The sequence below is a fragment of the Squalius cephalus genome, assembly GCF_949319135.1.
Source record: "Squalius cephalus genome assembly, chromosome: 17".
In the NCBI taxonomy this organism is placed as follows: domain Eukaryota; kingdom Metazoa; phylum Chordata; class Actinopteri; order Cypriniformes; family Leuciscidae; genus Squalius; species Squalius cephalus.
In genome coordinates this window covers 6,468,754-6,496,275 of record NC_137138.1, presented here as the reverse complement: position 1 = coordinate 6,496,275, position 27,522 = coordinate 6,468,754, and the positions used below count along the sequence as shown (strand labels likewise).

The window sequence follows — 27,522 nt, the reverse complement described above, 5'->3', positions numbered from 1 at the left end:
TGTATTTCATATCGAGCTTTTATTAATCTTGATTTCTCCAGTCGAGTGAAATGCGGCACTAACAGAATGTCATGAATGTGCGCCGTGGACAGAAGACCAACGGCCAAGGTCAGGATTTTCCATTAAATAATACATTCATTGTTTTTCACCAAACCCTATCACATACCCCCAGAAGAGTTGGAATATACGACACGTGTCAGGATCATTCTCTGCATCTTTTTTATGCTTGTCATTCTGCTTTTCACTGCCATTATATGAACGAGTGGAAGCGGACATTTTTTTTAATGTCTCCTTTTGTGGTCCGAAAAAGAAAGAAGGGCATACTGCATTAGAACAACACCAGTGTGAGTAAATGATTTTCATGTTATGAACTACCCCTTAAAGAAATAAGATATTTTTATTATTGCGGTTTTATCAGAATTATTTACAGCATGACATGCTTTATTAAATATGACTGCAGGAAAAGGGTGATGTAGTATTTTATTTCATAAAATGTCACATCAGAGTTCTACAGCAAAACATTTTTTTAAAAAATAACATCAGAACACCAATGGTAGTACAAAAAAATACTATATTCAGTACAGCGTGTCACACTGTAGAATGTGAAGATCTGCTGTATTCAGTGCATCATGAAGTAGGAGAGCAGAGAACAGCAGAGGAACAGGAAGCTCTGGGTGACACTCTGAGCCCCGTTACACAGGTTCCCCTCACAACATGTGATGGCCTCAACACTACTAACTGATGTGGCGTCACAAATAGATTTAGACGCACAGCCTTTTACAACCAATGACTGACCTCCAAAAGTCCCTGATGAAAAGAAAGAAAACAAAGGTTGATTCAGTCTAAGCTGGACATTGGTATATGTGATCTTTATCAAATGTTTAAACCTAAGACAGTTTAAAAGATAATGAGTTTAATCTTCTTCCGTTTCCAGATCCTCACCTGTTGCTTTAATGCAGCGATCTTCAGGCCCTGAACAGTCCACTGTGTTTGAGCAGCTCTTATCATCACAAGAGAAACATTTCTTTCCATTGGGGATGTTAGAGGGATCTACAGGAGGAAAACAAGTATCCTTTTATTTTATTTTCTGTACAAAATATCTAATGAAACAACACTCCTTTTGCAGCGCCATTCAATCAGTTCACCACAGACAAACCACACCATGCTTTTTATTTTCTGATTGAATCTCATATGAAAGTAAATTGAATGTTGACTTTAAAGATGATATTTATACATGATCATTGAAGCACAATACCTGGAGCATCTTGAGCGTTACACTGGTTCGTGTTACAGCAGGAAGAAGTCATCTTTACAATGCCGAAATTCATGGACCCACTTTGACAGGCAACAGCACAACCTTTAGCCTTCACTTTAGAAGTAATGTCACCTAAAATATGAATGATACAGGAAAGACCAGTTCAACTGCATATTAGTTTAATGGTAAATGTATTTATAAATGTCAAAATTTAGCATTTTTCTCATTTCAAACCATTTTTTAAATACAAAATCATAAATGAAATATCAGAAATACATGTTGAATATTCTGCATAGAATATTGCACCAGAAAAAGGAGTAGCCGTTCTGTTGCAGCACCAGTAAATTAACACAGTCTCCATCAGTCAAATAACTGTACATTTCAATCCTATTGGACTTACCAGCTTGTGCCACTACTGTTGCACTCTCACACTGAGAATATCCACTGGGACATGTTTTAACCGTTTGTCCTGCACAAGAACCCTCCGTATTCATGCATTCATAACAGCTGAAAGAATGTCCTTTAGGAATAAAACAGAGAGAATAAGACATCAATTATCTGTATTTGTACCCAGTAACATCACAAACATTATTTGTCTTCGTACCTGCAGTGAAGAGAATGAACAGGAGAAAAACTGAGATTTGCAGATCCATCTTTGATCAGGAGGAGAATGAAATAATGTGTCTGTTTCAGTGCCATTTTATAGCTCATCAAAAGGGGAGGGTCTTCGTGAGAAAATGAAAGTTTAACACAGGTAAACATTTCTTGAAACAGAAACTTAATCTTACACAATGTACTTGCCAATTAAAGATAAAGGAAAGTTTAAGAATTGTAAGAAATGTATAGGTACTTGAACCAACCTTCATAAAGTGATGGTTGACCCAAACATGGAAATTCTGTCATAATTTACTCATCCTCATGTCATTCAAAACCTGTATGAATTTCTTTCTTCTGTAGAACACAGAAGTATCTTCCTTTTTTATGTAGAAGACATTTCAATTTAAATAAAAAGGCTTTAGGGATTACCATTCAGTGAGGAGGATGGGAAGTTATTGAGAAGCCAGGACACAAGCTTAAACAATAAAGTATTACAATAGCTGCAGTTCAGTAGTATAACACCTACAGTACACACCCCTTGTGTTGTACACCTGTGCAACCTTAAACAGAATCATAAGTTTCATTTTCTCTGAAATTATTAACTAGACCTGAGACATTGTGAAAGACAAAAACTGAATCTTTAATAAACACATCAGAGTGAGTTTCATCATTTTGATCACATTCTCAAGCTTGAGGAATATATATATATATATATATATATATATACACACACTGTGAAAAAATATTTTCATCTCTCAAATAAAAATCAAATCGTCAGTTATAGATTTTAAGGGTCATGAAACCCCCCTCTTTCAGCTCAAGTCTAGCTCACAATCTTTTTGAAAAATGAAACTTAAATGGCCGTGGTGGCTGTGAGAAGAAGGGAGGGGAGTGGGTGTGGTATCCCACGGCAGGGGAAAGGGGAGGGGGGGAAACTGTCATCGCCAGTGGCCCATGCATATCGACTGTCACTAAAAATCAGTGGTAAAACGTGTGGAAATGCAAGATTTTTTTATAGCTGACAAAGTTAAAGTCTAATGAAATACACTGACACCTTATTTTTGTCCTTTCAAAAGTAACTGAATGCCCTGCCACATATATTAGCCTACTGTACAGTAATCATAATTCTATTTAAAACATGTAAATGTACATGCATATGTATAATTATGTCATTATAAAATATATATTTGTTTAAATACACACTACAAATGCATATATTTGAAAATAATACATTTTCCGCTTATAGCCTAGATCAGGGGTGGGGAACGTTGATCCTGGAGGGCCATTGTCCTGCAGAGTTTAGCTCCAACCCTAATTAAACACACCTGAAGCTAATCAATGTCTTCAGGATTACTGAAGTTGCAGGCAGCCGAATGTTTTTTTCAGGGTTGGAGCTAAACTCTGCAGGACAGCAGCCCTCCAGGATCAATGTTCCCCACCCCTGGCCTAGATCTACGTGCCCCCTGAACCCACATAATAAAGATGGACAGTGACATAGACATTTGCACAAATTAAGCATACGTTCCATACAATTGAGGTTTTATCGAAATATCTACATTTTAATAACGAGTGATTATTTAACAAAAGGCAAAAACGTTCAGGCCAGGGTTACATTTTAGACAGACACACACACACCTCTGAAGCGATAGAAAAGTCATCGGGACCGCATCACTCGCATGACGAAACCTGCATTGGCCAGGTCGAAGTCCACTATTCTCCAGTTGAATGGTTGCAACACACATAGTTTAGATGTGTCCGTGGTTGATGGCCAACCAACCGTCCGCAGTCAGAGTCCAGCCCTGGCAGCATCACGGTGACGGGGAAAGATGCAATGGAACTTTTGCACCACGAAAACAAACGCGCGTCCCATCATTGCTATCTCAACTACTACGCGATATCACAGTTTGACATGTCCGTCATTGGAAAGTTCCACGTGGTGTCATGAATAATTAAGAGCAAGTGTCTTCTCATTGGATAAGAAAACTCAGTCATGAATAATTATGAGACACCGATGAGTCATCAAAGTACTATAGTGCTCTGCCACGTCACAGCCAAGCGGGAAGGAAGTCGACCGGAAGTTGAAGCCTGCCGCGTGCCACCATCTTGTAGCAGAACTTCACCTGCTGTTAGCATTCCATTGACTCCCATTCATTTTGGCGTCACTTTGACAGCGAATAACTTTACATCTGAGGCGTTTGAAGACTCCATTTGTCCATTATTTATTTCTAAAGAAACACGACAATGTATAAAATGCTCCATTGCCTTAGCTTATGTTATGGCCCCGTAGAAGCAGTTTTTGTAAAAGTAGGCTAATGATTGCGTCATAACCACGCGACTCTCTGTCGCACAATAGAGAGATTACCGTATGGACAGGAGGAGAAGCTCGCGGGCAATCGGGGGGACGTGGAGGCAAAATTACAAAATAATTAATCAGAATACATGGCAAAAGTTTCTCCTGCTCCAAGCTCATGGACACCTCCTACTCACACTCTCCGTCTCTGCAAGTTTCGGAAGGGAATGATTCAGATTTCTCATGCCACAGCCACTAGAAGACAGATGGGTTGCTCACGTCACATCTACGTCGTCAAGCTCTGTTTGAGTCGGTTTGAGTCTGCGCGTCAGGAACGGAAATCCTAAAAAATCGCTAAAAGTGGGCTTCACTTGTCTCAATTGAGTTCCAATGAGATGGCTCTGTCCACTTCTTATACTGTCTATGGTCACAGCCTGTGACGTGCACACGATGAAGATTTTAAACCCGGAAGATGAAAATAGCGGAAAAAAACTCAAATTAAACCATTGTCCCCCTACTTTTAAATCTAACAGATGCTAACATTGTCTTCAATGGTGTTCAACACACATACCTCTGTTTAAAATCTCAGAAAATTTGGTTTAGGGTTTCATGACCCTTTAATTTAATTCCTGATTGCAAAAAATAAGCATCAGGAATATAAGGAAATACATTATGCTGATGTATCGAGGACAAATTTGTAAGTACATCAGGAGTTTATTTAAATAACACTTGCCTGATGGCTTATGCTACCGCTAACCCGGATGCTGAGGTCACTTCCGTGATTTGGGAAAAGCCTGAATAAAGTCCTGGCAGAAAGCGAGGCATTTTTTATTATTTTTTTTCGAAGTTTTGACAACTTAGTGTTAACTAATAATTGTTGCAAACTGGTACTACCAACAAAATATTAGTGCATTCCTGGAACTGGGCGTCGTTACACTATATCTGATGAAGGACCTGCCTGTATACGATGTTCAACTGCATAAACATTTAGGCTGTCAGATGTTCTTTTGCTAATTATTGGTTGTGCCTTCTTAACAACCATAGTCTTAAGATGCACTGTGAATGTTTGTGATGTCGTAAGATGAACAAAAGTACACCAGGGTTCAATAGCATCAAGTTGAGTGTGAAACCACACCAATGCTGCAGGTGGACCGCAGCAAACGTGTCCAGTGCGAAAGCCCCCTTAGTTTGTCATGCCCACGACAAAGTGAGTCACGTTGAAACCATTGTATTTCATGTCGAGCTTTTATTAATCTTGATTTCTCCAGTCGAAGTGAAATGCGGCACTAACAGAATGTCATGAATGTGCGCCGTGGACAGAAGACCAACGGCCAAGGTCAGGATTTTCATTAAATAATACATTCATTTCGGTTTGTTTTTCACCAAACCCTATCACATACCCCCAGAAGAGTTGGATTATACGACACGTGTCGGGATCATTCTCTGCATCTTTTTTAAAAGCTTGATGCTGGTCATTCTGCCATTATATGAACGAGTGGAAGCGGACTTTTTTTTTATGTCTCCTTTTGTGGTCCGTGTTGGGATGGTTGTTGTTGCAGTACAGACTGTATTAAGTGTAACACCTGTGAACTTCCGTTGTTTACATTTTGAGCACACATGCGGGTTTATGGTTGTTCAATAAACTCAAGTGTACGCAACTATATTGGCGTTAACCGTCCATTCTATTTATAGATAAAGAATAGAATGAAACAGTCCGAAAAAGAAAGAAGGGCATACTGCATTAGAACACCAGTGTGAGTAAATGATTTTCATGTTATGAACTACCCCTTTAAGAAATAAGATATTTTTATTATTGCGGTTTTATCAGAATTATTTACAGCATGACATGCTTTATTAAATATGACTGCAGGAAAATGGTGATGTAGTATTTTATTTAATAAAATGTCACATCAGAGTTCTACAGCAATGAACAGAGAAAAACTGAGATTTGCAGATCCATATTCGATCAGGAGGAGAATGAAATAATGTGTCTGTTTCAGTGCCATTTTATAGCTCATCAAAAGGGGAGGGTCTTCGTGAGAAAATGAAAGTTTAACACAGGTAGACATTTCTTGAAACAGAAACTTAATCTTACACAATGTACTTGCCAATTAAAGATAAAGGAAAGTTTAAGAATTGTAAGAATATGTCTATGTATATGTCTATGTATGTGTCTACTTGTCTTGAACCAACCTTCTTAAAGTGATGGTTGACCCAAACATGGAAATTCTGTCATAATTTACTCATCCTCATGTCGTTCAAAACCTGTATGAATTTATTTCTTCCGTAGAACACAGAAGTATCTTCTTTTTTTCTGCAGAAGAAAAAATCAATTTAAATAAAAAGGCTTTATGGATTACCATTCAGTGAGGAGGATGGGAAGTTATTGAGAAGCCAGGACACAAGCTTAAACAATAAAGCATTACAATAGCTGCAGTTCAGTTACAGTGTAACACCTACAGTACACACTGTGAGGGACATGATGCAACCTTAAACAGAATCTTAAGTTTCGTTTTCTCATAAGTTTCATTTTCTCAAGGAAGCAGTGGTGTTTTTTTGATAGTTACTTGTTTTACAAGAGGAAAACATTCCTTTGACCACTGAATGTTTTCAGCCCTGTTGTGCCCGAATTTTTAGTCGGTTACACCACTGTAGAACTAACCTAAAAAACATCTGAACTGTTTTATTTATTCATTTTAAACGAAAAAGCTTCCATACTCAAGAGAACGAGCACATTTAAACCAACATTCTCAACTTTTTGTTAAAGCTTTTGCAATGCAAACATGGACTTTGCAAATGTGTTTGGGTGTGTGCAGTATGTGTCTATGGTTGGGTATCAGTGAGTGCAAAAAACACATAATCTTTGCAGGTTAAATGTTGATATTTTAAACGTAAATACTTTTTATTTCATGCATTTAGGTTATCTTGTTATCCAATCTACAATGTGCATCCAAAAGACAAAAATACAAGTTTGTGTTGTTGGATGAAATTTTTTTTTTTTTTCTCGTTCCCCCTGATGAATGTCCTCTCTAAAACTGGCACTTAAGATTTAGTCATACACTTCACTTAAATCACGACTGAGATGCTTGATAAGTAACTTTTAAGCCCAGCTTTGAGCCAAGAATTTTTTTACTGTGCTCCTCATTTGGGAGTCACACTTGTTATCTTTACACCTGAAAATGGAACTTCCTCCACCCTAGTAAGACCAATGTAATATATGTTTGTTCAATAATATTTTTTCTTTTGCATTTTGAGAGGATTTGATGGTATTTATTAATATTTATACAATAATTATGGTTAATTTTTGCCAATGAAAATAATAATAAAAAAGTTCTTATTTTTAAAATATTTTTTCAATTAATGCAGTATTTTACATTATTAGTGCCAAAAACTCTAATAAAACGTCATTTCATGGTGTTAGCATTAGATGCCTGTATAACTCTCTATGTTCTTAGAGAATTTCTCATAATTATTACTTAACATCTCATAATTTTGTTTATTTAATTAACAATTAATAATACAAATGAATAATTTAATTAATATTCATATTTATCATTTTCTCATTATTTATAAACTTTAAATAAAGTTTCTTATTATTATGAGATGTTAAGTCATTATTATGAGAAAGTTTCTCATTATTATGAGATGTTAAGTCATAATTACTAGAAAGTTTCTCATTATTACAAGAAAGTTTCTCATTATTATGAGATGTTAAGTCATTATTACTGTTGTATCGTAGATACCAAGGAAAAACTTCTGGATGGTCTCTTTTTAATAGGACTCATCTATTCTGTGCGTTTAACACTGCCACAGCCCACAAACACAGTGCGCCACCGCCCCCTCCTGGACAAACCAAATACCACCCTTAACATACAACATGTCCCCTAACATTTAACTCATATGCAATCCTTCCCCAAGACACAACATTTATTCTAGGACAATTTTACAGTGGTGATTTTCTTTTTCTTTTTTTTTCTTTTTTTTTTTTAACATCATACAATTCGCAACATTCATAATTCTATAGGTTCTAATGTTCTTTTTGATGACGCTATTTCTTATGTCACAAAGTTTTTAAGATATGCTGGTGGTTTCCTCTCTCTTACTGAGCGTCGTAGACATCCAGAGGGTGCACTCACAGGCTCCTTTCTGTCTGCAGTTTGAGTCAATTCAGGCATTCTTTGAGCATTGGGTGAATCTGGCAATTGATTTCTTTGACACCCAGATTTCGAACTCTCAGGCTCCCAGTTATCTACAGTTGGAAATGATTCAGGTGTTGTCGACGTACTGAGTGATTCTGGCATTTTAATATCAGCATCCAATTACACAAGATTAGTATCATAAGGTTGAACACCCAAGGCAGCTTGAAAGTCTTTAGTCAGCATAGGCGTAATTTGCGGGTGGGACGGCCTATGCGGGTGGGACGGGTGGTCGGATCCCCACCAATTTTTGCTGAGGTCGATATTGTCCCCACCACTTTTGAAACATCTCGCGGCACGAATGTACCAATACAAATAATAGTCCAGGCGTTTTAAGCCAAAATGGGGGTCAACCGTGAACAAATTGCAACAAAATCAAACTCAACTGATTTTGTATCCTCAATATGTCCTGAGTAAGGGGAAAAAAAGCCCCGAAGAATCCCATTAGGGGAAAGTTTCGAAAAACACCCAAATATAGCCTATTTATACGCCTATTCATTCTTTTTCTCACATGAATAGGGTAAAAAATGTAACCTTTAGATATCACCATGAAAATTACTGAGTTGATTACTTACATCAAGACAAACAAAAAAATGTATTACAAGTTTTTTTAAATTGTTTGTTAACATGGACAAACAGTGCATAATCTAATTACGTATGTGCTAATTTGCATAAATAACACACCAGATCTAAACATTGGGTATAGCCAGGAGAAAATGTCTTGTTGAATCTTGTTGACACATAACAGTAAAATACTTAATGTTAAGGTCTGAATGGAGCCCATTTAGGCTACCCATGAACATTAATACATAGATGGGGTTTGGGGCTGGGTCCGTGGGACTGTTTCTGGGGGTTCACTTTTTATTTTGCCTACCTTTTGTCTTCTGCATTCTCCTTACCATTGTCTCCTGTTCTTCCCTCAGACTCGTCTCCCAGAAACAGTCCCACGGACCCAGCCCCAAACCCCATTTCTGCAATAATAATTAATAAAGGCTGGTTTAAAGTACTTCTTCCTGCCTCTATGTATTAATGTTCATGGGTAGCCTAAATGGGCTCCATTCAGACCTTAACATTAAGTATTTTACTGTTATGTGTCAACAAGATTCAACAAGACATTTTCGCCTGGCTATACCCAATGTTTAGATCTGTTGTGGTATTTATGCAAATTAGCACATCTGTAATTAGATTATGCACCGTTTGTCCATGTTAACAAACAATTTAAAAAAACTTGTAATACATTTTTTGTTTGTCTTGATGTAAGTAATCAACTCAGTAATTTTCATGGTGATATCTAAAGGTTACATTTTTTACCCTATTCATGTGAGAAAAAGAATGAATAGGCGTATGAATAGGCTATATTTGGGTCTTTTTCGGAACTTTCCCCTAATGGGATTCTTCTGGACTTTTTTTTCCTTACTCAGGACATATTGAGGATACAAAATCAGTTGAGTTTGATTCTGTTGCAATTTGTTCACCCTTTTTTCCTAAAACGCCTGGACTATAAATAAAACATCTCCAGTTAACCAGCAGAGCATTCATTTAGTTCAGATCATTCAGATCACGTTTAACATAGATATAATAAAATCGTCTTACTTTGAGGTCAGTGACTAACATGTGATATTCCATCTGGAGCAATCACTACAAACAGGAATCAACAACTTTACAGCTGACAGCTCGAACAGATCACACAGACATAGAAACACGATCTGTACTGCGCATGTGCGAGAACGAAGTTTTTCTGCCACTTCCTGTCATCGTCAATGTTTTTACGACAACGTCATTGTCACTACTCGATCCGTACTTTACTGTCACGATTTGTACTGTACTGTCCTGCATGTGCGAAAAAAAACTTGGATTCTTTTGCATTTTATGTGAAAGTTCAAGAATTTCTCTTAAAAGGAGAAATGCCTGACAATCACGAAGAGCGTCGGAAAGTGAAACGGTCGTCTGCGAATTTTATCATCAAAGGTAACTATGACAAGGCTTAGACTAATAAGACTATATAGCAGCGCTCATTGTGAATGGTCACTTATCGCGTGTTTTGCTTTTTATTTTAAAAGAACTGAATATGCCTCTATCCACTTAGAATGGACATCAACTAAGATTAAAAACATCTTCCCCAGGAATGGACCAGCATAGATCGGTCCATTCGTGTTGCCATCTAGTGGACGGTACGACACGAATTTGAACGAACGAAAAATCCGTCTTATGATTTGGTTAAATCCAAGTCGTTTTCAATACACAAAACTGAATTCATTATTAGTTTCTTAGATATACAAGTTCCACTTAGTAAATCAGAAATTAAAGTTATCATTAAAGATACTATTAACAAAATGTGGCAGGATACATGGGATCAGGAGCAGAAAGGAAGACATTTATATAGCATTCAGAAAGAAGTGATAGTGAAAAACTACAGTAATCTGAGACGGCAGGAGGAAAATATGCTTACAAGGTTGAGAATAGGGCACACAAGATTAAATGGCTGCCTAAATATAATAGGAAAACACCAGACTGGACTATGCATACATTGTGGAGAAGTGGAAAATGTAAAACATGTACTCTTGACATGTATAGTACTCTGAAAAAAGGAAAGAAGTAGAGAGGGCAACGAAGAATGAATTGAGTTAAAAAAAAACTTATTGAGTTTGTATGACACACAATCTATAATTAAGGAAGTTATGATCTTTCTGAAAGAAACTCAGCTTGCAAATAGAATTTAGAATTATTATTTATTTTTTTCTCATTGTGTAAACTGACAGCCCAATGAGATCACACCTCAGTCCAGAAGATGGCGGTAATGCACTTCGTTTGCAAACTGCCAAAGAAACTACAGAAGAAGAAGATGATGACTGAGAAGGTCAATCTCAACATACTGTCCTGTTACCGAAAATATTTCTTAGATATTATTTGTTTATTTTAAAAATATTAACTTTTGGTAAGTCACTAGAATTTTCTCAGTGTCCTCATGCTGTTAGCATGTATGCTATGTGGCCATATGTCATGTATTTGATAGCTTTTTGCTTAAAAACTCAATCCTGTTACTTTCAGTCTTGTTACTCATATGAAAAATAAATGGAGTGAAGTAACAGGAGTGAGTAGAGTCCTCTGTTTTGTTGATTTACAGTTTTTCTCGGTTGCTTAAACACATTGCTTGAAACTATGCCTCGTATTCTCAAAACTGTAAACACAAATCCATAACGTCTCACCCAATTCCCCAAACATCCTATTTTCAGGTCAGAATGAAGCTCTACACTCAAAACCATTCACTCTTGCTGAAAACAACAACTTTGGCCTCAGACAGGACACACAAGCCCTCAAAATCACACACACTACAACATAGTCTTACACACTGGTGCAATAAATTTAAAACAACATTTCCAAAACTGGTAAGTTATGTTGCTTGTGGTTCCCCCCCCCTCACAAACCTTTTCACATGATGAACAAAAGACACAACCAGTGGATACATTGGCACATTTTTATTCATTTGTGTACTACACAGTACAACACACACACAACAAAACAAAACAAACATTTTTTCCCTGTTTTATTTTTTTATTCTCTCCTCTATTTTTTTTTTATATTTACTTACAGTAAGATGTGTGTGACCATCATATGACAGTAAAAGAGCACACACAAACCTTATTCTAATATGGAATTGTATTGGAATGGTAAAGAGTGTTGGGACGTGAGGGTCTCCACTCAAGGAGACAATATGATGAACACGTCTAAGAATGTTCCACATATGGTTGAAATACCATCATTGGCCTAGAAAGATAACATTCTGGGAGTCAAGACTATAAAGGAGAAAGGATGCCCTCCCTTCACTGTCACACTCTGCAGCCACTCTGTGTGACTGTACGACTGCTGGCCTTTTCTTGCAAGAAAATACACCTCATCAAAGACTATTGGAAATGTTTGTCTTTTATTCAGTGATAGAATTTTGTTTGCCACCACACCTCCCTGAAGGTTCTCGAGGCGACGGTAAAGGGACTCAAATTTGGCCTTACTCGTAGCCGAGCCTCCCTCATATCATACCATATATAACGACATGGGCAATTAGAGTGACTTGAATTTCATCTGAGACTGCTTGTCTTCTTGCCCTTCCTCCTCCTCCTTCTTATCCCTCCTTGATCTCTTCCTTCATGTCTTTCTGGATCCATTGTTCCAAAACTCAATAAACTGATTCGGGCCCTTTTATCTAGATCATTTTAGATAATTTGTACCCTTTTATCTATCTATTGAAGGATCTGATTGATGTGTGTTATATTTTGACTCTTAGTGTTTCCACCTGGGTAATTGTGTGCTAACTGAGCTGAAGCTGTGCTGACTTGAGTGAACAATATTGAATGCTAGTGCTTTCTAAATGACAACATGGTGTAGGCAATGAGGAATGAAGGGATTTGTCTGTAGAGTTTTGCAGTGACAGTTCAACAAATCTGACTCATGTGTCAAAACAGGGAATAGTGTTTAAAGTTTAGGGAAATGGGTGTGCTTTTTGATAAATGGCATTATGGTTTTGAAATTTTAGTTCAAAAGCCTGGTTATAGTGTTTAAAGGGTTAGTTCACCCAAAAATGAAAATTCTGTCAGTAATTACTCACCCTCATGTTGTTCCAACCGCGTAAGACCTTCGTTCATCTTCGGAACACAAATTAAGATATTTTTGATGAAATCTGAGCCAAGTCTCACTCCTCCATAGGCTGCTATGTGACCGAAACTTGCTGGCCCAGAAAAGTTATTAAAGAGATCGTTAATATAGTCCAAGTGACTCCAGTGGCTCAATCTTAAGTATATCAAGCGACGAGAATACTTTTTGTGCGCAAAAACAAACAAAAATAACGACTTTATTCCACTATTCATTTCCTTCTCTCTGGACCTCTAGTTGATTCGCGTAGTGTTTTTGCGCAGCGCGTCTGTGTTACACGTCACCACGTAGGCTCACTATTGGCCGACGCCGGTCATGTGTGTGATGCGTGATGACGTGTACACAGACGCGCAGCGCAAAAACACTACGAGGCCCAGAGAGAAGGAAATGAAAAGTGGAATAAAGTCGTTATTTTTGTTTGTTTTTGCGCACAAAAAGTATTCTCGTCGCTTGATATACTTAAGATTGAGCCACTGGAGTCACTTGGACTATATTAACGACCTCTTTAATAACTTTTCTGGGCCAGCAAGTTTCGGTCACATAGCAGCCTATGGAGGATTCAGACTTGGCTCATTTTTCATCAAAAATAACTTAATTTGTGTTCCGAAGATGAACGAAGGTCTTACGCGGTTGGAACAACATGAGGGTGAGTAATTACTGATAGAATTTTCATTTTTGGGTGAACTAACCCTTTAAGCAATCGAGAAAAACTGTAATACAGTACATATTAGTTTATATAATAATATTCACCTGAATTAGGCTATGAGTTTTAAGGTTGCAATTACTTAAATTGTAGACATTAAAGGGATAGTTCACTTTGAAATTAAATTTTGGTATGTTTTAGCTTACCTCAAGGGCATCCAAGATGTAGGTGTCTTTTTTTCCGCAGTAGTTTCAATTTTGATATTTTTAGGGCAAACCGTTCTTGTCTGACAGTCATATCATGCAGGTCTATGGTCACTGTCTCAAAGAGCATGCACAGAGTCCAAATTAAAACAATTCCCCATCGTCCAAATTAAACAATTCCCCATCGTAAGTACACATTGATGGCCTAAGACACGAAACGAGCGGTTTGTGTGAGAAAACGAACAGTATTTATATCGTTTTTACCTCTTGTAACACAGCCACGTCCAAGTGATCTGAAGGCGCGGGCGCTTCCTGCTGTGTGACGTGTGCGCACACAGCAGGAATATACACTACACTAGATGTCGCATTAAAGACATTCGTTCCAAAGAACTGCCGTAGCCAAGGCGGCATCTAGTGTATATATATATCTATGCACCAGTCTGCGCACACGTCACACAGCAGGAAGCGCCCGCGCCTTCAGATCACTTGGACGTGGCTGTGTTACAAGAGGTAAAAACGATATAAATACTGTTCGTTTTCTCACACAAACCGCTCGTTTCGTGTCTTAGGCCATCAATGTGTACTTACGATGGGGAATTGTTTTAATTTGGACTCTGTGCATGCTCTTTGAGACAGTGACCACAGACCTGCATTATATGACTGTCAGACAAGAACGGTTTGCCCTAAAAATATCAAAATTGAAACTACTGCGGAAAAAAAGACACCTACATCTTGGATGCCCTTGAGGTAAGCTAAAACATACCAAAATTTAATTTCAAAGTGAACAATCCCTTTAATATTAGTTTTACAATGTGAATACCATACTTCCAGGGAGCCAGTCCACCACAAAGTGACTTAAACTTTTTATCTTTGTCTTCCTTATTTTGTAGAAGATGGAGAGAACCCATACTATGCAGGTGCCAGAAACACCCTCCCATGGCATGCTGTACGGGAAGGAGAAAACCTCTCGTTTCCCCACATTTTGTCTTATCTTCCCTCTTTCTTTCTTCCTTCCTCTCTCTCCTTCTTTCTCTTTCCACCTCCTTCACTGTGAAGTACTAGCACATAGTTAATCACTTCAACACAGAAATCTCATACACACACATAGAAACTCATTCCTGTTACTCAATGTTCATTCATTCTAAAAAAAAAAAAAAAAGTTAAACCACTTTATCAATTTTGTTTGGTCCATCATTTATACAACTGACCCTTCGCTAAGCCACGCCCGAAAACCGCCACAGGCCAGTCGTGGCTTAGCAACCGTAACTAGGCGCGGGAGGTCTGGCAAGCTTTCGAGCGAGGGAAACATGCCGAAGCGTTGTGCGTATGGATTGTGCAAATCTGATACCCGGTATCCTAAAAGTTTGGACGCAGTGGTGGATTTTATTCCCTTCCCGAAACCTAAAACCCAAAGGGAGAAATGCCGGGCGTCATCTTCATTTATATAGCGCTTTTAACAATGTAGATTGTTCCAAAGCAGCTTTTCATTGATAATAGTAAATTAAAAGTAAAGTGTTTTGGCTTTATAGCAGCTCTAGAATAAAGTTATTGTCCAGCTCGTGGATCAAGCAGTGTGATTAAAGGCAAGACGGAGGCTCACAGACATAACTTAACGTTACTTAAAAATATATTTCAGCATTTTGTTAATCGACGGCCAAACAAGTAACGTTACCCCAATCCGATCGCGACTCTCCCGGTGTTAGTTCTAGTAAAAGTAAAAGGTAGTAAAAGGAGGGAACATCAGGGGGCTTGCCGGAGATCTCCAAGGAAAAGGCTGGTATGCAAACTTAATCAGTTCATAACAGTAAGTTAGTCACTTAAATGACCCACGACGTGTGAGCGGTAGCCTGCCGCACTAAAAATATAAGCGGGAGAATGTTATCATTGCAAAGTGGTCAGGCTAATGTCTTGTGTTTATTCCACAATATTATGGATAAGCTGTTTGATTTATAAATATTAGAATATTTTCAAATTTCACTTACGCTGCTGTGCATGCACATAGCTGTTCCTCAATTTGTGTGTTTCCCATTTGAATGGTCAGCGTATGAGGCGGCTGCTGCTTGCGCTGGGACCTAACGTTATAGGCTTTAGCTTCAATTTTGATGAAATTATTCTCTAATCGTTTGCATATTATGTCGTGGATATAGCCCTCGAATGCATACTGCAGTCTTGCTCTCTCATATTTTCACCTGTTCGCCAAAATGACTAATTATCTCCTTAGGAATGTCTGAAACCAGTGCATACAACTGTAATAGACGTGCCAGGCGCAAAAGCTTGACAGGCGTAGCTACAGTAACTAAGGAGGGCGGGGCTTAGCGAAGGGTCAATTGTTTAATAAATTAAATGATAAAAAATGTATAAACTTGAGGCTTCGGTCTTCTTTAAAATGAAAAAATTACTTTGTGGTTTTAAAAATAAAATAAAATACACCTTGCCTTAAAGGGGCTATATGCTTTTTTCTGAAATTTAAACTCGCGACTGACACCAGTGGCCAAAAAACGGAACTGCTCTTCCTTTCTGCTCGCTCTCGTACGTGCACACTTCACAATTTATCCGCTGCAAAGAAGTCAACATTATGTTTACAGAGGTAAGAACAGTCAAATACATATATTGTTTGAGAAACTAAGTTTGTTTGCTGACTAGCGGTGGTGGCAGAGTGATCTGAAACGTTTAACATGAACGCGCTTGACGTCACATCCGGAGACAGCGCGCGAAAAATCCGACCCGACAGAAAATAGGAAAAATAGGATACAGGCTTATAGGTGCACCCACTGTGAGCTGACAAGGTGTCAGTATGCTCATCAGGAGATGTTTGAGTCATACATGGTCAAATAAAAAGGCTATTGTTACGTTTATTTTGGGGAAAAAGTTGCATATAGCCCCTTTAATATATTTTTTTGTCACAAATATCAATTATTTGATCATATAACCAACAATTTCTTTAAACACTTTCTTGTGGAGAAAACAAAGGAATTTATTGACATGCTTTTAAACATGCTTTTTAAATGGCACATGAGTTTCGGTAACAGGACTGATGCGTCCATCTTCTGCTTGGAAAGCTTGTAAAAAAGTTGCCAGAGTTTGACCAATACACATTTTGAATAGTTAAATATGTGTAGTATTAGATTTAGTGTTAAAATAAAGATACAAAATAAAGTTTAATTTTGCAGAGTTACAACAAGAAAATGTCACCCATTCGGTGGAATGGCCCATTTGCGTTCATTTTTTATTTTATTTTTTACAGTCTATGGTTTTAACACAGTTAAAGTTACACGATTCAAAGAAAATATCTTGTCGATTTCCACCTTAAAGGGTTAGTTCACCCAAAAATGAAAATTCATTCCTTTTCCTTTCTGTAAATCTTACCTCAATTTGCAAGATGACCTAGTGGCTGCTATCGGTTAAAGTTAGCACTCCGACAACGTTGAGAAACCTAATCTAAATATGAAAACTGGCAGAATTAAGTGGTTAAAAATATTATACCTGTTTGAACACTGTTGATCTCCTCGTGGTAGTCCGCCATTAATCAAACAGGAAACGATGTTCAAGGACCGGAAATAGGATCAACTCATCACCAGTTCATCACCAGTGTCAATTATGTCAACTCACTGTTATTACACTAACTCCGACCACTGATTTACACTGTTGATGTGATTCAAATCAACACCAGAATCAACACTTTTTAACACTGGTAAATTAACCCATATTATAATTAACAAAACAACTCTGAACAACACTGGGTATTTTGCTGAGAGAGAAAAACAGAGAAAAAACAGCAATAGTTTTACTACAGTTAGCGGAAGCATCTAGGAGTGCACAAATAGGTTTTCTTTTTATCTTTATTTCCCTTTCCTCTCCTTCACCTTTCTTCTTTTTTTTTCCTTTTCCTTTCTTTTCTCTCCCTCTTTCCTCCTTATAATAATAAGGGAAATAAATTGACTTGATTTGATTGAGAAAGTTGTGGATTTCTTAAAAGATGAGGAATTACAAAGCAGGAGTGAAGACCAAGACAGTTAATAAAATTACATTTGTTTGTTTTAGTTTAAACAAACAAAAATATGGGTTTAGAGCACAAGGGAAAAAAGTCAATGCTGCATATGAAAATAATAATAAAGAAGAACCATAAATAAGGAAACAAAAAAAGAACATTTTATATCAAGATAAAAACAAATAGAAGGGGAAAAAAATATAGGAACGAGATATGAGCAGTGGAAAAATAAGTTAAGGAAATAAGGAACAATGGAAGGGAAAATGTATAATGGCAGACAAATAATATGCAGAATGTTTGCATGTTTAAGAGAAGCACATCATATCTTGCTTGTTGATTGAAAGGGAAGTATTTTCATGCCAATTTGCATGTCAAACTGGGCAAGTGATACCTTTTTAATCAGATGATATCATTTTTTTCTCAACATTATGGATTTGAGGAAGTATGTGCCAGTGATTCAACTTGCTTTAACATTATTTTAATCATATAAGTATTATAAAATATTATTATAATATTTTATATTAAAAATGGCTATGAAAACACATTAAAGTATAAAGGATTTTCTGGAAGATTTCTTAACAGATTTGGAATTTACGAAGCAGCAAAAATGTCTCAATGTTTTCTGCAAAACTCTACACAACAATGTCCACATTTTGCACAAGTTTAACCATGTTCTCATTCAGAAAACACATATAATTACCTCAAGTGTCTCACTGTGAACTCAATTAGCACACATTTGTCCATGTGTACACATTAAGTAGCAAAACTGATGACACACAATCAGAATCTCAGGATAATATAAATAGGGCCATGGGTGCTTTGGAAAAAGAGGAAGAGGAAGAGGAGAGGAAAATAAAATGGATAGCATCAAAGTACATTTGTTCCTGATGAAATACAAAGCACTATAGTTGCATGTTCTTATATGACCAGGGAAGTTGGTCTACAGGCTCATCTACAGGGTTTTATTACTTACACATACAGTATAATTACAGCACACAGTAGCAATATTTAGATGAGAGAACTTTCACTATTCCATACAGTATACAGTAAATACTGTAGCACATGTTGTACACCCTCAAACTCGTAATTGACAAACTGATTTGTAGCCAATTACTTAAGTTCTTGTATACATGTAATATTTTTACAGAACTGAGAGACGACTGCCTAGGTGAGGGAGAGAAAGTCTTTTGTCAGAAGACACTGTTATAGTGTAGCATATGGTCATTACCACTGCAATGCAATTTGGCCAAGGATGCTGAATTTATGTGTTTATTTACTGTAATTGACAGTATACTGTATTGTATTGCAATTCCAAGTTCATGTTCAATTCTTTGGTATTTCAAGTTTTCTTTTCTAGTTAGTTTCATCTACTGCAAGATCTATTTACAGTAATGTAATGAATACACTTTTCCTAAAGCTTATTGTTGAATTTCACTGTATCTGCATCCCTCTATTTATGTTGTATACAATAGACATTGAGCTGTAAAATGATTCCTGATTGCCAAAAGTTACAGAGTTTTGGATTGATCTCAGTAGTGTGTAAGAGTATGTTGTAGTGTGTGTGTTTTTGAGGGCTTGTTCGTCATGTCTGAGAGCAAAGCTTTGTGAGCTTCATTCTAACCTGAAAGAGAAGTTATGGATTTGTGTTTAGAGTTTCGAGAAAAGGAGGTATAATTTCAATAAATGTGTTTAAGCAACCGAAAAAAACCTGTAATAAACAGACTACGAAAAAGTCGAGTTAAATTTAAAGGGGGTAAGCGTTATTTCAAAACCGCTGTTGGACATTGTTGATATTTGAAATCAACCCAAACAAACACACCCCTCTTTTCATTTCTCTGCCTCCAAAAATCACTCTCCAATCCTAACTGCCCTTCTCCGGGTCGGTCTCGAACCCCGATTACCGGCATGTGAGGCGAGTGCGCTAACAATGACGTTAAACGTTCGTCAGCGGGACCCTCACTTATGACTCATCATCTCTGTTATGCATGCAATCCAAGAGTGGATGACTGTTTATCAAAGCAGAAGCGCAACAAAATTGTGCTTCACAAATGATAAAGTACAGATGATGAACGAATAGCAAGAAAGTACAAAAAAATTAGCGTACAGTACACAATAGTAATTACAAACAAGTGTCGTTGTTAGTTGGCAACAGCACAGCAGCTCCAGACGAACAATGACACTCAAACCCAGTGTTACACACGTTTGGAGCGAATCAAAGCTTGTCCTAAAGCTCTTTACTGATTATAACCCTTCATTATCCAGTGATATTCTTATGAGCTGTTCTCTTTAGTATTATGTCTCATCTCTATTTATCCAGTCTTTCTTCAAATCTCCCTCTTGCTCATTCTCTCTCCTCCACCATCATTCGCCCCCTAATGCTGATTGGCTACACACGTTTGTTGTTCATGTGTTGGTCCGACTAACTTCCAAACAGCGCTTTTCAAATACTGCTTACCCCACCTTTATGCAAGCTATTTCCCAGACTGGGGAAACGTCAGCGTTATCAACTGCGAACATGAAATAGAGATAGGCCTATATCAAAAGAAGATATAATGTTGTAATGTGACTGGGAAGGGAAGGCACATGTTCGGTTCACTTGTAGTGCTTTCACACTGGCAGTTTAGTTCGAAACGGGGCACGGTTCGCATGAAAAATTGGTGAAAGCTGTCATGCGGTCCCGGGTGCGCACCGGGGTACTGAACCCGAGACTACCTGAAGGAGGTGGTCTGAGATCGGTTGCACTGGAACTGTGGCGTGATTCACGTGAATGTAAAAACAACATGAACTCGGGTGAGCACTTGTTCGTGAAGAAAAGTAACCTGCGCATGTGTTTTAGCTGATGACGACATATTTATTTCAATGATGATAGTGTTGATGATTTACCGATACCAGCAAGAGCGAGCCTGTAGTGTAATCGCGCATAGCGAGTGCAATCAGAGCGGCAAATGATGCGCATAATAGCACCAAATTAATAAAAAACACAATAGCAGAAAACAAAGGACAAGATGGTTATTGTCCCTTTTAATCGTAGTCTTAAAGGTGCAGTGTGTAAATGTTATATTTAAATTGAAATTTTAGTAAGTTTTAGCGGCATCTAGCAGTGAGGTTGCAAATTGCAACCAACAGAAGTTACGGTTGCCGACAGGAAAAGATGTCGTCGTCTGAGACACCAGAGAGTAACCAGTTAAGCAGGTTAAGTAAGAGGTTTCTTTACAAAGATTAATTAAGAAATTATATTTACTTAATTATTCAGTAAAACGATATGTTATAGTTATAGCGAATATTATTGTTACTTGTTCATCATTGTTTCAGTGTTTTATTCGCTGACTATAGCTAGCTTCTTTGCATGAAGAACAACAGCGCAAAATTTCAATGTAAGGGGACCCGCGGTGTATGTAGATAGAAATGGCTTATTCTAAGGTAATAAAAACATAACGGTTCATTATGTAAGGTCTTTATACAGCACTGAAAACATAGTTATGTATATTAAATTGCATTTCTGTCAACAGATCCTCCTAAATATTACACAATGTACCTTTAAGAGCGTTTTACATAGCTCTATCATGCGCCCTGCACATTTGTGAAGATGAACGAAAGTGCACCAGGGTACGATAGAATCAAGTTGAGAGTGAAACCACATCAACGCTGCAGGGTGGCACCAGGAGTCGAAGTGAACTGGTGCTAACAGAGTGTCATGAATGACACAAGACCAACGCCCAAGGTCAGGATTTTCATTAAATAATACATTAATTTCTGTTTGTTTTTCACCATATACCCCTGGGAACAGTTGGAATATACGACACATGTTGCATGGGATCATTTTTAAAAGTTTGATCCTGGTCATGCTGCTGCCGTTATATGAACAAATGGAAGTGATTTTTTTTCTTTTCTTCTTCTTTTGTGGTTCGAAAAAAGAAGGGCATACTGCATTAGAATGACACCATGGTGAGTAAATTATTTCCATTCTATGATCTACCCCTTTAATCTTCTTTTTAAGAAATACCGGTAAGATATTTTTAATATTGTGGTTTTATCAGACTTCTTTACAGCATGACAAACTTTATTAAATATGACTGCAGGAACAAGGTGTTAAAAGTATTTTATTTCAGAAAATGTCACAGAGTTCTACAGCAAAAAATATTTATCATGTCAGAACACCAATGGTAGTACAAAGAAATAGCTATATATTCAGTAAAGAGTGTCTGATTGTAGAATGTGAAGATCTGCTGTATTCAGTGCATCATGAAGTAGGAGAGCAGAGAACAGCAGAGGAACAGGAAGCTCTGGGTGACACTCTGAGCCCCGTTACACAGGTTCCCCTCACAACATGTGAAGCTTTCAATACCTCTAACTGATGTTGTGGCGTCACAACCAGATTTAGACACGCAGCCTTTAAACACCCATGACTGGCCTTCAAAAGTCCCTGATGAAAAGAGAGAAAACAAAGGTTGATTCAGTCTAAGCTGGACATTGATACTGTATGTGATCTTTATCAAATGTTTAAGAGAGTTTAAATGATAATGGGTTTAATCTTTTTCCTTTTCCAGATTCTCACCTGTTGCTTTAATGCAGCGATCTTCAGTCCCTGAACAGTCCACTGTGTTTGAGCAGCTCTTATCTTTATCACAATAGTAACATTTCTTTCCATTGGGGATGTTAGAGGGATCTACAGGAGGAAAACAAGTATGCTTTTATTTTATTTTCTGTACAAAATATCTACTGAAACAACAATCCTTTAGCTGGAGTATTGAATGAAGTGTTCAATCAGTTCACCACAGACAAATCACACCATGCTTTTTATTTTAATGTCATTTGGAAGTAAAAGAGAGTTGAATTTACAGAAGTTATTTGTACATGATCATTGAAGCACAATACCTGGAGCATCTTGAGCGTTACACTGGTCTGTGTTACAGCAGGAAGAAGTCGTCCTTACAATGCCGAAATTCAAGGACCCATTTTGACAGGCAACTGCACAATCTTTAGTCTTCACTTTAGTGTCACCTAAAATATGAATGATACAGGAGAGACCAGTTTAACTGCATATTATTTTAATGGTAAATGTATTTATAAATGTCAAAATGTAGCATTTTTCTCATTTCAAACCATTTATTAAATATAAAATTATAAATGAAATATCAGAAATATAGGTTGAATATTCTGCATAGAATATTCCGACAGAAAAAGGAGAAGACGTTCTGTTGCAGCACCAGTAAATTAACACAGTCTCTATCAGTCAAATAACTGTACATTTCATATTGGACTTACCAGCTTGTGTCACTGCTGTTGAACTCTCACACTGAGTAGATCCACTGGGACATGTTTTAACCGTTTGTCCTGCACAAGAACCCGTCAGACTCGAGCACTCATAACAGCTGAGAGAATGTCCTTTAGGAATAAAACAGAGAGAATGAGACATCAATGATCTGTATTTGTACCCAGTAACATCACAAACATTATTTGTCTTCGTACCTGCAGTGAAGAGAATGAACAGAAGAAAAACTGAGATTTGCAGATCCATATTCGATCAGGAGGAGAATGAAATAATGTGTCTGTTTCAGTGCCATTATATATCTTATCAAAAGGGGAGGGTCTTCATGAGAAAATGAAAGTTTAACACAGGTAGACATTTCTTGAAACACAAACTTAATTTTACATAATGTAGCCTACTTGCCAATTAAAAATAAAGGAACATTTAAAGGTCCCATGGCATGGATTATTTTATTATTTTATAATGTTAATAATTTAGATATAAAAGGCATTTTTCCAAGCCTGATTTTAGCCTCTGATTTGAATGCTCAGTTTGAAGGGGCGTGTCTGTGTGAGACTTCAGTGTAAACGCCCACTGCTGTGATTGGCTGACATGTTTGCATATGAAACGAAAACTTTTACTATTACAGCTATTATACGTTTTTACTATTACAGCTATCGAGATTAACAAATCGTGAGAAGCTTTTAAAGTTTTTAGATTTATTCCCATCACATAAAAGGTTGCAGTGATGAGCAGATGACAGACAGCCTGTTGATCGCATGAATGAAGATCTTATCATTGCAATGCAGTTTCTGCACTCTCACTAATGATTTCACCAATGCAAACATGAGGTAAATACAGGAAGAGCTTCGTTGTGCAGTGTAACAGCGTCATTGATTTCATAACAAGTTTTGGCAAGTGTCCAGATAAACTCGCGCTGTATGATTGACAGCTTGGACGATTGGAAAGGGATTGTTCTTTGATCGCTTTCTGTATATATTTTAATCACCGTTTAAATAAGATTATTTTTTATCCTACTAAGAGAAACAACGTGAAGTTGATCGTTTAGTCACTGGCTTGATTTACTGACCCTTACGAAAAAGAAGTATAGGCCTACTTCAAGTTCATTTTATGAAGTAGCCTATACTTAAGTAATGTTCAAGTATATTTTTAAGTAGGCCTATACATTATGTAGTAGGCTAAGTATAGGCTACCCCAGTAAACACAGAACGTTCCCCTAACGTTCCCATATGGTTCCCATTTGGTTAGTTTTTTGGGTACCAAATAAGAACGTTCTAGGAAGGAACGTTCTCTGTAGGTTTTCTTTTTATAACCTAAAGAGAACCTTCCCAGAACGTTCTCTGCAGGTTATTATTTTAATATCACTTACCATTAACAGGCAGTAGAGGGCGCTCATATTTAATATTTATAGAGTTCCCTTACCATTTTCCTGGAAGGTTTCAGGTCTTTAAGTAATTTACTACTCAACTGATGACTTGAATCAGGTATGTTATAACTATATTATAAATTATAATATATAAATTATAAATATTAAAGATTTTTCATGTCAATGTATACCATGTGACCAATATAACCAAGATGTAGGTTAGAGACAAAAAGGGGCAAGTGTCTGCTAGGCAAAACACAACAAAAGACCACTTCATGGTCTACAACATCCATTCAATAGTAAATCTACCAGCAGAGGCGATTTCTAGACACCTAGAGGTCCATTTCCATTTGAGAACTATCTTGCAAAGCTCAAGCGACTCATAAGGTCAGGAAAGCAGCCACTTGTTTAAAGGGGCTATATGCTTTTTTCTGAAATTTAAACTCGCGACTGACACCTGTGGCCAAAAAACGGAACTGCTCTTCCTTTCTGCTCGCTCTCGTACGTGCACACTTCACAAGTCATCCGCTGCAAAGAAGTCAACATTATGTTTACAGAGGTAAGAACAGTCAAATACATATATTGTTTGAGAAACTAAGTTTGTTTGCTGACTAGCGGTGGTGGCAGAGTGATCTGAAACGTTTAACATGAACGCACTTGACGTCACATCCGGAGACAGCGCGCGAAAAATCCGACCCGACAGAAAATAGGAAAAATAGGATACAGGCTTATAGGTGCACCCACTGTGAGCTGACAAGGTGTCAGTATGCTCATCAGGAGATGTTTGAGTCATACATGGTCAAATAAAAAGGCAATTGTTACGTTTATTTTGGGGAAACAGTTGCATATAGCCCCTTTAAGTTGATGGAGATTTCAAAGTCTTCACAGACTCAATCTGTGGTGGCCACAAAGTGTGTTTCGTCTGCACATCTCACTAGAAAACAAGATGAAGAAACAGGCAAAACATTTACAATCTCACATTTAAAATAATTAACCATTTTGCACGAGTTATATTTAAATTTAAGAAAAAGAAAACCGTTTTATTCAATACATAATAATGATAAGTTCAAAAATTAATTAACTTTGTAAATCTAACAAAGTTTGATATATATTTGACTTCACATTTCCAGGTTTCTCTAAAGCAGGACGTCATACTTGTAAACTTGTATAGCGGTGAATGAAAGACCACATTAACCCTCTGGTGGTCTTTGGTCACTTTTGACCGAAAAGTTTTGTATTTTGAATTTTTAAAAAACTTAGCTTCATTGGAATGGTATGCACAGGGATCTAGTGGTTACACCATGAAATTACATGATTTATTTTATTTTAATTTTCACTTTTAGTTAATAAAATATGTTATTAAGAAATGAATACATTATGACACATTTAATTAATAACAATTCATATATTACTTAATATATTAACCATATAGAATCTTTATTAGTTGCTGATGCAGTAATCATTAATTAATGGTTTAGTTCTTCATGAGTCATACATTAACACATGATTATCTGTGCATTAGTTAAGCATGAATTAATGCATATTAGTGCACCTGTATTGTAAAGTGTTACCCTTTTATTTTAAGCATAAGAGATGTATACATCTGTTAGTGCTGATGCAGTATTTTGTTTAATATTCATTTATTCAATATTCAAGTACATACTTTCAGTTCCTTAAACCAAAGAACATCAGTGCAACAAACAATCTTTATTCAGTAAAATATAGCAATCCATCATCATTCGCTGGTGTTTGCTGAAGAATCTGAAGAGCAGAATCTGGATTCACTGAAACAGGAAGTAGAAGAGCAGAGGAGAGAAGAGCAGGAAGAAGCGTCCCTTATACATTCCATCTAATAAACATGATAAAGAAATTAGTATTACAGTAATTAGTACTACTAATAATAGTAATAGTTATTAAAAATAGCATGTTCATTGTTGATCAATTTCATCACATTTTTAAAAACAATAAAAACTCTACTCTTGACTACTCTTGATATTGTGTCTTATGAACAATCACTTGTGTATTAGTATTGTTTGTTTGAATTATTGAATTACTTGTATTAATGTTTGTATCATTTCCTCATTTTAAGTAAGGTCAGTGTTACAGCACTGGACAGACAATGACCCTCCATCTATCTTTTGGGTCCCTGGTTTACATTGATTTGCACATGCTTTCGTAATGAAGACCTTAGTGGAACCTGATAAAAAAGACATAAACAACCATATAATAGGATAATAAAACAATTCCAAGATTTGCAGTAATGCAAAAACATCAACAAGTACTTTCTCTCCAGCGGTACAATCAGTTTCAGTAAATTATTCCAGCAGATTTCCACATCACACTGGACTTACCATCTGATTGTTCCACTATACTGCCTGCACATTTAGAAAATCCATCTGGACATGTCTCCACTTTTGCTTTACAGGAACCCGTCGAATCAGGCATGCACGAGTAACACTTAAGAGAATATCCTTAAGGATAGAGAGACATGTTGAGTTACCAGTCTACAGTATGTACCAAAAAATACATTCAATACTTGTTGTTTCTTGTACCTCCAGTGAGAAAAACGAAAAGAAGAACAACAGAGACTCGCAGATCCATCATGTGTCAGGAACAGAATGAAATAACAATGCTTCCGTTCCTTTTATGTCTGTTCGACTGCAAGATGGGACAGTTGCAACATGGCTTATGTCTCCACTCAGGAATGTGAGCTGATGTTCATATTACACATGCTCAGTTAGCCCATCTTCCTTCCCGGAAGAAAACAGCCACATATGACCAATCCTTCTGCAAATAAGTAATAACTAAATACATTTAAAGTTAAAAAGTATATATTTTTTATTTTATTTTTCATACAGTCTAAAATGTTTGCGGGAGGCATTGTAAAGTTATATTATTTTAATCCGTGTTTTCTTACCTTTTAAAATGCATAGCTTGCATGTGTCAAAGCTGTTGTGTCAAGCTAACAGAGCAAGTTTTATCATGACTGTCTTCCCTTATCACAACATTGATGTAAAATCTTGTCATAACTTAACAAAATTATAAATTTATGTAGGGGAGACCGGGGACAG

The 27,522-nt window shown here is 37.0% G+C and overlaps 1 protein-coding gene across 3 annotated transcripts; it reads right to left on the bottom strand.

Moving 5' to 3' along the window:
* Positions 1 to 451: 451 nt before the first annotated feature.
* Positions 452 to 27,157, bottom strand: LOC307144947 (urokinase plasminogen activator surface receptor-like). 3 transcript variants are annotated; one of them, XM_079847704.1, is made up of 6 exons: positions 27,004 to 27,157; positions 26,803 to 26,922; positions 23,082 to 23,201; positions 22,692 to 22,817; positions 22,372 to 22,482; positions 22,023 to 22,239 (listed from the first exon to the last, which is right to left on the bottom strand). In XM_079847704.1, the coding sequence occupies exons 1-6, from the start codon at positions 27,053 to 27,055 to the stop codon at positions 22,049 to 22,051; spliced, it is 720 nt and encodes a 239-aa protein (XP_079703830.1). In that variant the 5' UTR covers positions 27,056 to 27,157; the 3' UTR covers positions 22,023 to 22,048. The 3 variants fall into 3 exon arrangements, with proteins under 3 accessions (XP_079703831.1, XP_079703830.1, XP_079703832.1); XM_079847705.1 differs by lacking the exons at positions 22,023 to 22,239; positions 22,372 to 22,482; positions 22,692 to 22,817; ... (1 more) ...; positions 26,803 to 26,922; positions 27,004 to 27,157 and adding exons at positions 452 to 807; positions 943 to 1,050; positions 1,256 to 1,387; positions 1,656 to 1,775; positions 1,860 to 1,927; XM_079847706.1 differs by lacking the exons at positions 26,803 to 26,922; positions 27,004 to 27,157 and adding an exon at positions 23,286 to 23,362.
* Positions 27,158 to 27,522: the final 365 nt, after the last annotated feature.

Excerpts from the sequence above, each read along its gene's own strand:
- LOC307144947 (XM_079847704.1), bottom strand. The coding sequence starts at position 27,055 with ATGATGGATCTGCGAGTCTCTGTTGTTCTTCTTTTCGTTTTTCTCACT. Across the intron at positions 26,923-27,003 it reads TTTCGTTTTTCTCACTGGAG|GATATTCTCTTAAGTGTTAC; the intron begins GTACAAGAAACA and ends TCTATCCTTAAG. Across the intron at positions 23,202-26,802 it reads TATAGTGGAACAATCAGATG|GACATTCTCTCAGCTGTTAT; the intron begins GTAAGTCCAGTG and ends TTATTCCTAAAG.